The sequence below is a fragment of the Papaver somniferum genome, chromosome 7 (genome assembly GCF_003573695.1).
Source record: "Papaver somniferum cultivar HN1 chromosome 7, ASM357369v1, whole genome shotgun sequence".
Lineage (NCBI taxonomy): Eukaryota > Viridiplantae > Streptophyta > Magnoliopsida > Ranunculales > Papaveraceae > Papaver > Papaver somniferum.
The window spans coordinates 254,947,547-254,958,812 of record NC_039364.1 but is presented as its reverse complement, the minus strand read 5'-3'; the positions used below and the strand labels follow the sequence as shown (position 1 = coordinate 254,958,812).

The 11,266-nt window shown below is 37.8% G+C and overlaps 3 protein-coding genes across 4 annotated transcripts; all 3 read left to right on the top strand.

Annotated features, from left to right (window-relative positions):
• Window positions 1-708: 708 nt before the first annotated feature.
• LOC113300154 lies at window positions 709-7,614 on the top strand. 2 transcript variants are annotated; one of them, XR_003335476.1, is made up of 17 exons: window positions 709-889; window positions 988-1,177; window positions 1,268-1,414; window positions 1,799-1,915; window positions 2,025-2,109; window positions 2,264-2,372; window positions 2,482-2,549; window positions 2,664-2,789; window positions 2,872-4,007; window positions 4,633-4,833; window positions 4,942-5,002; window positions 5,689-5,802; window positions 6,016-6,129; window positions 6,226-6,315; window positions 6,618-6,691; window positions 6,828-6,892; window positions 7,214-7,614. XR_003335476.1 is itself a non-coding variant. In XM_026549348.1 (16 exons), the coding sequence occupies exons 2-15, from the start codon at window positions 1,050-1,052 to the stop codon at window positions 6,642-6,644; spliced, it is 2,523 nt and encodes an 840-aa protein (XP_026405133.1). In that variant the 5' UTR covers window positions 709-889; window positions 988-1,049; the 3' UTR covers window positions 6,645-6,691; window positions 7,214-7,614. The 2 variants fall into 2 exon arrangements, 1 of the variants encoding a protein (XP_026405133.1); XM_026549348.1 differs by lacking the exon at window positions 6,828-6,892.
• Window positions 7,615-7,992: 378 nt separating this feature from the next.
• On the top strand, window positions 7,993-11,244 carry LOC113300153 (putative disease resistance protein RGA3). The gene is made up of 2 exons (XM_026549347.1): window positions 7,993-10,775; window positions 10,937-11,244. Exon 1 carries the CDS (start codon window positions 8,049-8,051, stop codon window positions 9,201-9,203), a length of 1,155 nt encoding a protein of 384 aa, XP_026405132.1. The 5' UTR covers window positions 7,993-8,048; the 3' UTR covers window positions 9,204-10,775; window positions 10,937-11,244.
• On the top strand, window positions 9,809-10,717 carry LOC113296386 (erbin-like). The gene is made up of 2 exons (XM_026544697.1): window positions 9,809-10,290; window positions 10,510-10,717. Exons 1-2 carry the CDS (start codon window positions 9,809-9,811, stop codon window positions 10,715-10,717), a joined length of 690 nt encoding a protein of 229 aa, XP_026400482.1.
• Window positions 11,245-11,266: the final 22 nt, after the last annotated feature.

Sequence of the window (11,266 nt, the reverse complement as noted above, 5' to 3'; positions counted from 1 at the left end):
GTTTAGGAAAAAAATGATACTTTCGTTCTGTTTCGCGAAAAGTGATACTTTCGCTCCGTTCCAGAAAATGGGATACTCTGACTCCGTTCCAAAAAAAAAGGAAATATGATAATTGTTTTCCATGAAATCAATATTCTTGGAAAGGTAAGGAAATTTTTTCCATGAAATCACGTGTTTTTTTTTTAATGGGCTTATAATTCCACATAAACAAATTACATTTTTTTTTTTTTTGTAAGTGCATTAGTTTCATGGATATAAATTTATTATCATAGATCCGAAATCAAGTTATTTCCATGGAAAGATGATTAATTCCATGGAATGAATTCATATTAAATACGGCCTCTGTGACGAAAGAAATATTCGCAGTTTGTTTGAGTCAAAATCCTATTGGTTTCGAAGTTAGGCACACCTTTAACGAACCCAACTAGATGCACCATTTCCAAAACCAAATTGGGCAAGGACCAGACAAAACAAAAACCTGGCACAGTAGAACAGCAACATAACCCTAGAAAGTTTAGGGACTCCAAAACAAACACAGATTCATTTCACACCGTAGATCATAACCCCAATTAAGCTAAACCTGATTAATCAAATCTAAATTAAACTAAACTAACGTTCTGTTTAGCGGTAATCACAAAAATCCAACGGTCATGATGTAATAACAATATAATTTAGTGGAAAACAAAAGAAATTTCGCCTCAAAAAACTAAAAAAGAGAGAGAAGAAGAAAGATGAAGAAGAGAAAAGCAGGAGCCACAGAGTTTTGAAAAAAAATTAGGGCACACCAAGGAGAAATTAGGGTTCCTGATGAAGATGATGATGAGGAATTTGTGATGGATTGAATTTCATGATTCTTTATTTCAGATCTTTCTCTATGAATATCCAAAAGGTATTTTTTTGTGGATTTTTTTGTGAATTATTTTTTGGTGCTGATTTAGTGAATTATTGATTGAATTATGAGTTTGTATATGATTCTATGAATTTCAGGGTGGTTGATTTGTGATTTGGATTCATAAGTGTTTTTTTTTTGAGGAAAGAGGTGTAAAATTATGGAATTTTTTGGAAGGAACGAAATGATGAGATCTTCTTCAATTGATGATGAAAATGTTCCTTCAACCTCTTCAAAACAACCTGTTGAAATTCCTGCACAGATTCCTCGTTCGTCGTCGAGGCGAAGGTTTGTGATTTCTCTATCTCTTTGATTGGATTTATGTGTTTTGGATCCTTGGAAGGGAGCTTATTTGGTGATGTTTGTTTGTTTGGTTAGTGGTAAGAATGTGTTTGAATTGTTAGCGAGAAGGGAGATTTGTCCTCGATCGAAGCATACGTCGAAGAGGCTGTGGGGGGATACTCATGGGGATCGAAATGGGTTGAATTGGGAAGTGATGGATGCTAAACTTGGTTTAGTTTCATGGTAAATGATTTTTACAACATCCCTTTATCAAATTCGATGGTATCCTGTTGTTATAAACAGGAATTATGTTCTGAATTTGGATTTTATTGCGAACCTGTAGACTGAATTGCTTTTAACCGACCATCCGGGGAATGTTTATTGTTAAATTCTTTTGAAGTAGAACAAATTTGTTAAAGAATTTGGCTTTGTTTTACAGTTACAGAAATGAATTCGTGTAAGGACAGTTAGGATGATAATATGATATTAGTCTCAAATGAGTTGTCAGTCTGCCAGTCATGTAATTCTGCTTTCTAGGAAATTATAACGATGCCACTGATCTGTCGAAGGTAGCTATTATTCATTAGATAATTCAAACTTGAAAAGAGTACGGAATTGTTGTTCCAGGGTAGAAGCAGAATCTTTGAAACATATATCTGCCAAATATTGTCCTCTGGTACCTCCTCCAAGGTCGACCATAGCAGCAGCCTTTAGTCCTGATGGAAGAACACTTGCGTCTACACAGTAAGTCAATGATTTTATATTCTACTTTATGTAATCAGCTGATGGTATATTTTTACGACTCTATTGTCTTCTTCATGGGCTAAACATTCTGCTATTACTGTTGTAACAGTGGTGACCACACCGTCAAGATAATTGATTGTCAGACTGGGAACTGTTTGAAGGTGTTGTGTGGTCATCGAAGAACGCCATGGGTGGTAAGCATCATTCTCAGCAAGTTATATAAGACCAAAATTGGATACTTTTACCTGTCTAAAATTACCTTATGCTGAATAACATTGGGCAACATGCCCATGGTCTAACTTTTGAATCCATTGTTTTCTTAGCTCATGCTATAATGTATGTTTTCAGGTTAGGTTCCATCCAGTGTACCCAGAGATACTTGCAAGTGGAAGCTTGGACCATGAGGTCCGCCTATGGGACGCAAATACTGCAGAATGTTTAGGATCACGTGATTTTTGTAATTTTCGTCAATTCCTCTCTCTGTAAATAATGTAAATTATATCGTGGAATATCGTATGTCAAAATTCTTAGAGTGTGTGATTTATCTAACTTTTAACCCCATGCAGTGCGTCCTATTGCTTCTATAGCTTTCCACGCTCAAGGGGAGCTTCTGGCTGTAGCTTCAGGTCACAAGGTAAGATGTTTATATGGATTGGTTATTTTCTGCACCTCATTTTATAGTATATTCAATTCAACTTATACATTGCTGTGTCTTTCTGTACATTTGACATTTGAATTTCTGTTAAAGCTGTACATATGGCACTACAATAAAAGAGGGGAGGGATCGCAACCAATTGTTGTATTGAAGACCAGGCGGTCGCTTCGGGCTGTGCATTTTCACCCGCATGCTGCTCCATTTCTTTTAACTGCCGAGGTAACACAACTTGAATTGGGGTTTCATTAACTAGTTACCATTCCTATCTGTGTTTTAATGCAAGTTATTGGACAATTGGCAGGTCAATGATCTCGACTCTCCAGATTCTCCAATGACACTGGCAACATCTCCGGGTTACTTGCACTATCCTCCTCCTGCTGTATTTGTTGCAAACGTTCATTCTGGGGCCCGTGCACACACCGAAACTAATACGTCTTCTTTACCTTTTCCATTCATGTTCTGGCCCACAATTGCTACAGAGGAAGGAAGAACATCTTTGCAGCATGGGAATAGATCCGTTGGTTCTATTAATTTGCAGCAAATGTTTGACTCTTCTGCTTCTTTGCAGCCTCAACTAGATGTAAATATCGAGTCTCAGGATGACTATTTGGTATCTCCAATGGATGTATCTCCGATGATACCTTCAAGCTCATATAATGCACCAGAAGATTCGTCAAGCAATAATTTATCAAGCGAGATGGAAAATGCAGTGCTTGACTCTGCGATGGACGTTATGGAGACTACTGAAGGGCAGCCTATTGGTGGCACTCATCAAAATAATTCTCCCGTCATAGGTTCATCACATGGTATACAATCTAGGGAAAACATCGAAGTCACACCTGGAATCTATCTTTCAAACCTATCTGGTAATGCTGGCCTACAGATGCTTTTACGGAATGGTGAAATTGGGCAAATGCATCAGTTTTTTCCTTTTGGTGACCCCATGTTTTGGGAGTTACCTTTCCTACAAGGGTGGTTATTGGGCCAAAGCCAAGTTGGTTTACATCCAATGCTTTCTTTAAATGGTGCCCTCCATGAAAACTCAGCTGGATTTCTTCGTACTATTGCGTCTGACAACTTGGCACCTAATCTGGCTACACGTAACGTGGATCCATCAGTATTCACTGGTGTGAGTCATCCTCGAATAGGTGGACGATCGGGTCTACGTCATCGTTCGTCGCGTTCTCGTGCTGCGGCATTATCTGCGTCCGGAGAAGGTACCAGTTTTATTAATATTAGAAGCAACGGAAGTGATCCTCAACCAGTGGTTGGTAGGACTGAGTCTGAACTTGCGACATCACTGGCTGCCGCCGCCGCTGCTGCCGAGTTACCGTGCACTGTAAAACTTAGAATTTGGCCACATGACATCAAAGATCCTTGTGCATTGCTTGACGCAGGGAAATGTCGCTTAGTTATCCCACATGCTGTCCTTTGTAGGTATGTTTATTCTTTACTGTTTTTTTCTTAACCGTGATTGTGTTAACCTGTCATTTTATTTCCATGGGACTGCTGATTATTGAAGTATCCTTTGTTTCAAATCAACTTAAGTTTCTGGCATAGATAAACCTATTGTGAATTATCAAAATGTTAGGGAGAGAGATATTGCTAGGTCCCCTTCCATAACTAGGAATGCAGGCGCCGAACTTGTTAGAATTAAGAAGTCCATGCCCTGTTTCTAAGCACGCAGAGCAGTTGCTGGTTATGTTAAGTTCCAAAGCTAGTTAGTCCAGTTGGGAGAGTTGCTGGTTAAGTTAATAGATCTGTGCGAGCATCTTGACCAGGGAGGTAAAACAGGACAGTTAGGACTGAGCTCCTAATGAAGCAATTAAATGAGTCCCGAATTTCGTAATTAGGCTGTTTACTTTTCTTTTCTAGTTCTCTGTTTTCTTCTATGGAAGGAAAAAAAACGTAGTTTTTATTTTATTTGCTGATTGCTTGCTTATGAATCTGAAGGCCTCTACCTTCTTTTTTTTTTTTGTTGCTATTTCCTTTTTGTTATGATGAGGTAGGATCTCAGTCTATATTTAGCTGCATGTTGACATCTTTGTATCTACGGTGACAGTGAAATGGGTGCCCACTTTTCACCTTGTGGGAGGTTTTTAGCAGCATGTGTTGCATGTACGCTTCCTCACATGGAAGCTGACCCTGGATTGCAGTCGCACGTGAACCATGAAACCGGCGCCTCAACGTCCCCTACACGTCATCCAATTTCAGCTCATCAAGTTATGTACGAGCTTCGCATATATTCGCTCGAGGAAGCAACGTAATCTTCTTCTATGCTCTCTTATGATTGATCTTCACAGTTTGTTGTCAAATGTAGAAACCACTCCTTGTCTCCCTAACCATATGCTGTTGTTTTTTCGGTGTACAGCTTCGGTCTGGTGCTTGCATCACGGGCAATAAGAGCTGCTCATTGTTTGACTTCTATACAGGTTTTGTTCTTTCCAAAGACCTACTCAAGCAATTATATAGAGTATTCATAGTTATCAGCTACTAAATGTGCATAATCATTAATTAATTTTATTAACAAAGTATCCACCAAGAGACTATATATACCTACTACAGTCTTTGTGCCAAGATTTGGTAGAAAGTAATATATTGGCCAGTCTTGTATGGGTCCACAGAAATATGAAGTTTCCAAACAAAAAAAATGGTGTTTTTATGTTAAAATTTTATACATATTGCTGATTGGGAATATTTTGTTCGAAAAAACCCAACCAGAAAGAATGAAGTGGCGAACCATCCTTGTTCAGCTGATGAATACTATCAGGCAGTTACCACCGCAACTCCAGTGGAGATCGAAAACGAGGGCTCTGCCTGACAAACTATACCTCACAAGCCTAACAAATTTTTTTTTCATGGAAATTCCGAAATATATACCTGTTGTTCGATTGATTTTGCTGAACATATTAGAAGTATAATCTTGTCCATCGCTCAACTTTAGAAATTCTCATAGTACTTCGATTGATTAAATTGATATGTTTAGTATGCTCCTATAGTACTTTGATTGATAAAATTGACATTATGTTTAAGTATCTTATTCAAAGTCGTGAATTGAGACTCTTCCATACATCACACTACTTCATACTTATTACTTACGCAGTATTTATGGTTGCAGTTCTCCCCAACATCAGAACACATATTACTGGCATATGGTAGAAGGCATAGTTCACTTCTTAGAAGTCTTGTCATTGATGCAGATACAACGATGCCTATTTATACAATTTTAGAGGTGAACATTCTTATTCTCTTGTTTTATTTATTTTACATGTTTTGCTGACTAAAAGACTTTTGTAATTCTTGGGAAAAATTGCTTTTAAAGTTCTGCAGGCAACGGTAGATAACTTCTGAAAGCCATTTAGTTTTCTCAACTGTGAAATTACATTCATTGGTCGCTTTTTTCAGAGAATATTAGGCTTACTCACTATTATCTTTCATTAAATAGGTATATAGAGTATTGGACATGGAGCTTGTAAGAGTGCTTCCAAGTGCAGAAGATGAGGTTAATGTAGCATGCTTTCATCCTTTGGTTGGAGGAGGGCTTGTTTACGGAACAAAGGTGAAGATTTTTGGAAATCCAAGGCCTCAATTATTTTTGTTATTACTTTAATAAACTAACGTCTTGAATTGGCGAAATGGTGGTTGTACAATGTAGGAGGGGAAACTTAGGATCCTTCAATATGATGGTTCTTCGGGTACAAATTCTACAAGACCGAATTTTCTCCTTGAAGAGAACATGCTTGAGGTAGAGTGGAAGTTGTTTGTTATGTTCTGGTATTGTTTTAGTATTTGAAAAGTAGATTTTAGTACTATCTAAATCTAGATCTAAAAGTTAGTAGTTTCTAGGAACCTCACAAATTCACCCTTGAAAATGCGGAAATTTGGCCTATACTTGAATAATTTCTTCCTTTCATTTTTGACCTCCCAAATAAATAGAATTCTGTGCCTCACTATATTGACTGAAAAAATTTAGAAGGGTGAGAAATTAATTTATACTTCAGTAAGTACTGGAGATTAGTAAATTTATCTGTTTTTGCTGTTTTGTAGGTCCCGACGTACGCTTTAGAAGGCTAGACATTGGTGCCAACTTCTTTTTGGGAGGTCAATGCTCTTCTTGAAGGGTAGGCAACCATTTTATTCTCTGTAATGCTTATTGAAACTCTGCGATTATGTGATAATCATGTTTATGGCTATCACTCCATTGGCTATTTGAATACTCTGCTTAAGAAATTACAGCACTGCCATTGCCATTTACAGATTGCTGCAAAGCCATAATTTGAAATCCTGGCAACTAGAAAGCTTACCATTACAGCGTTGACAAGGCATGGATTTTAAATTTGCTCTGCTTCATTCTTTTGGCCAAAAGTTACAAAAAAAAAAAAGTTAATTTTGAAGGAGATGTATGCAGTATATCAAAATGTTTGTGTAATGTTTTGCCTAGCAAGTTTTGTCACTTAAAGCCAAATTTTCTCTTACGACATTTTGGTCCTATTTAAGAAGTGTTATCTGCTTTCTGCCATAGAAGCTTACTCTGTAATTTGTCGTCCAACGTTTGAGTTGCTTTTAATTTTAGTGTCGCATCGTATTTAACATATGGGTGAAATTACTGATCTTTAATGTTTTTCATCTTTGTCTTAATTCAGGAACACAGGGAATGCAGAATGAACAATTACCACTTGGCATACCCTAGAGTTAGGCGGGAATTCAAGAACAAGTACGCCATCACCCCTGCTCGTGTTGTTTCATTATTTACACTTTGTAAACTGTAACACAAAACATAATTAGTCGGTGTCAAATTTCCTCCGAAAGCAATGTACAATGTTCATTTCATCATTTTCGTTTTTATTTTATAATTTTAATTTGTTGTTGGTGTCAAAAGTGGGTCAGTGTTGTGGGGGTTAAAAATGTAGTCAAATATAGCAGCTTGAAAATTCAATTAGATCTGGGTTTGTTCCCATTTACATGTATCAAATGTAAAACATCGAATGAGAGCTGTGTTGTGTTCCAAGTTTGGTCAGTAAATATATATCCTCGGCTTTTACTATCCCTTTCTATTCGAATCAAAAGGATGAAGCCCCACATTTTGTCAAGGTAAAATGGAAAAAAGGGTTCAACCTACTATCATAATATGAACCATGAATGATTATAATCCCTGCAAGCAGTGAAGCAAGAATCTGTCTGATATTCTTCTACCCATCAAATTCAAAACATGCCCATTATAAGCCTTTCTTTTACAGATGTGTCCTTGTTCCTCAGAATGCCCAAGTCGGGGTAGGTGGTTGTCTATTATTGACTTTGAACAGAACCTTTGAATACCAACCAAGCTGACTCGTTATCTTCTTATCATTCAAGGATTTGATGGATAAGTCAATATTGAAATACTGTATTGAACATTTCTTGGTTACTCAGTTTCTTGCTAAGCTGTTCATCTAAGTTTGTTTGACTTTTCTGAGGTGCTACCTTCAGTTAGGAGTTCTCATGGCGGCCGAGATGATTCTTGTTACTGGTGCAACTGAAATCTTGAACAAGTTGGGTTATGTTATTGCTCAAGAGATTGGTTTGGCTTGGGGTGTCGAGGATGACCTTAAAAAGCTTCAAAGCACCTTGCAGATGATTGCAGAGGTAACAGATGACGCTGAGAAGAAGCAATTAAGCGATAGCTCAGTGAGACTTTGGCTGGAACGGCTTAAAGATGCAGCTTATGATGCTGATGATGTGTTGGATGAGTTCTCATATGAAGTTATGCGGCGGCGGGAAATAGGCAGATTGAAATTCAAGGTATGCGATCTTGTTTCATCTTCCAACCCACTTGCATTTCGCTTAAAGATGGCTCGTAAAGTCGCACATATCAATAAAATATTTGATGAAATTTGTAAAGAGAAGGATAGATTTCAGCTGCAGATGGTTAGTAGTAGTACTTCTTCTGGTCGCAGTAGTGGGCATAAAAACCGAGAAACTGTAGCCTTTGGGGAGGATTCAGAAATTGTTGGACGGAAAAATGATAAGTCAAAGATAGTGGAGTTGCTGATCGGCTCAATGGCATTAGGCGATACGAATCAAAAGGAAAAAATTTCTGTGGTACCCATAGTGGGTATGGGGGGAATTGGGAAGACTTCATTGGCTCAGTTGGTTTACAAAGATGCTTCAATAGTGAAACACTTCGAAACAAGAATCTGGGTCTGCATGTCGAATCATTTTGATTTCAATGAGATATTAGGAGGCATAATGGAATCAATGACTAGAACCAAGTGTGATTCAACCATTAGTTTGGATACGCTGGTAAACCTTGTTCAAGAAAGACTAACCGGAAGAAAATATTTGCTAGTACTTGATGATTTATGGAGTCAGAACATCGAGGAATGGATTACACTGAAGAGATGGTTGGCGGTTGGTGCTATGGGAAGTAAAGTTTTAGTCACAACTCGTATAAACCAAGTTGCATCGATTGTTCAAGGGATGATTCCTCCATACATATTACAGCAGATATCCACAGATGAATGCTGGTCTATTATCAAAGAAGAAGCATTAGCCCCTGGTGGGGCTTTAGAGACTCCTGGAATGACAGAAATAGGAAAAGAGATAGCTAGAAAGTGTTGCGGTTTGTCACGTGCGGCAAGATCTATTGGAGTCTGATGCACCCAAAAAGATGAAAAAGATTGGTTAGCTATCAGTAGAGATGAGGTTTGAGATATGCCAGAAAGTAAAAGCAAAATTTTGCAGATACTTAAATTGAGTTATGATCATTTACCTGCTCATCTGAAGCAGTGTTTCTCTTACTGCTCAATATTTCCGAAGGACTGGAAGATTGAAAAAGAAACTTTGATTAGATTATGGATGGCTGAAGGGTTCCTGCAGTCACCTTATGAACGAACAGATAAATCAATCGAAGATATTGGGAATGAGTATTTCAGCATTCTGTTGTCAAATTCTTTTTTCCAAGACATAGAGAAGGATGATTTTAATAGAGTTCAAACATGCAAAATGCATGGTCTTATACATGACCTTGCGCAAATTGTTGCTGGGAAATATGAATGCTCAACAGTGAAGGCCAATGAGACGATAAATGTTCTGAAAGTTCGTAGGTAATCATATGCTTCTGATGTAAGTACATTGATAATATTTTCAAAGACCTTGATTGGAGGAAAGAAATTGCGAACAGTTGTTACGATTTATGAGCCAGGTAAGATCTGGATATTGGTGGTTTCTTTACTGCTAGTAAAAACTTGCGTGTATTAGACATGAATGCTTTCAGAAACATGAAGTTAACAGCTTCTTCGATAAGCAAGTTGAGACATATAAGATACCTAAACCTCTCACATTGCGAACTCGGTAATGTCATAAATGATCTCAGTAGTCTATACAATTTACAGACGCTAGTATTATGTGGTAGTAAGTTTCAAGAGCTTCCTAGAAATATTGGGTCTTTGAAAAATATGAGGCATCTTAATATATCTTGTACGATGATAACAGCATTACCTGATTCTATCATTAGCCTCTGTAACTTAAAGACTCTGGACCTCTCTCAGTGCACTGAATTTCAAGCGTTCCCTAGAGGTATTGAAGCGTGGGAATATATTAGGTGCATTGACGTCTCAGGTACGAAGGTCAAAGAGTTACCTGACTGTATTTCATGTTACAAATATTTATCAAAGCTGAAGTTCACTTTGTCCAAGAACTTAGAAGCATTACCTAGAGATATTGGGAAATCGGAACTTGTCAGGTGCCTCGACATTGAAGGCACAAGTATCAAGGTATAACCTGAGTCTTTCCTTAACAGCTTCCGGCGGCACTTGGGCAGTTCCCGTTTCTTAAGATTTTGAAAACATGTAGTCACCAATTCTATTAAGAGACTGGATAACGAGTTTTAAAGAGTGGGTTGCTCCACCGCGAGACTTTTGCCTTGTCAGATGATCATGTAGCACTTGCTATAACTTGGCAGTACTAAGGAGTTGTCGAGCTTATCTTTGTTCTACAAGGTTTACTTCAAAATGGTAATCCTCTTGAAGCTTGAAGAATTGAAAGCTGCACAAATTTTCAAGGTTTTATGCAAGCTCAACTCTATAGAAGCAAAGGAGTTTGTTGCTTTCCCAGGTCCAGCTCCGACATTTCTGTCAGATTTTCTGTCAGCTCCGACAAGTTCAACGTGATGAAGATCAGACATGATGTGAACAGGTCTGTTGGAGTCACCAGCACGTACGGTATAAGGTCTCTCTTTTCACTTAAAGCTGTCTCTGTTTTCCCTCGAATATATTTTGTTTCTTTATAAATGTTTTACCACTTGAATCTCTCCATCTCTTCCCAACTCTGTTTGGATGATTCTCATTAATTTGGTAGATTACATTATCTTTGACATGTTTCTAATTCAGGAAAACAAGACGTGTGCAACTGGATACCATCTGCTGTTACCCTGGAGCTGAATCAGAATGAGAATCCTCAGTACCTGCTCAAAGTTCTCTCATGTACACTTCGAAACTAAAAGAACCTATTCGCTTGTTTCATTTTGAGTAGCAATATGCTGTTATCTTAGTTATAGAATTTGGTTTAGAATTGTGAAGTTGCATATGGTTCATGTTTGCTGTGCAATATGTTCTTTTATAGTTGTAGACTTATGTACTTGTTAGCCTTTCATAATGCATAAATGACATTTCCTACTCAGAAAAGTGTAAATGATCATACGACATTCAATTATCTCCTTG

Coding starts and splice junctions, on each gene's coding strand:
- LOC113300154 (XM_026549348.1), top strand. CDS start 1,050: ATGGAATTTTTTGGAAGGAACGAAATGATGAGATCTTCTTCAATTGAT. Junction 1,415..1,798: donor AAACTTGGTTTAGTTTCATG/GTAAATGATTTT, acceptor TTGTTGTTCCAG/GGTAGAAGCAGAATCTTTGA. Junction 2,110..2,263: donor ATCGAAGAACGCCATGGGTG/GTAAGCATCATT, acceptor GTATGTTTTCAG/GTTAGGTTCCATCCAGTGTA.
- LOC113300153 (XM_026549347.1), top strand. CDS start 8,049: ATGGCGGCCGAGATGATTCTTGTTACTGGTGCAACTGAAATCTTGAAC.
- LOC113296386 (XM_026544697.1), top strand. CDS start 9,809: ATGAATGCTTTCAGAAACATGAAGTTAACAGCTTCTTCGATAAGCAAG. Junction 10,291..10,509: donor GGGAAATCGGAACTTGTCAG/GTGCCTCGACAT, acceptor ATAACTTGGCAG/TACTAAGGAGTTGTCGAGCT.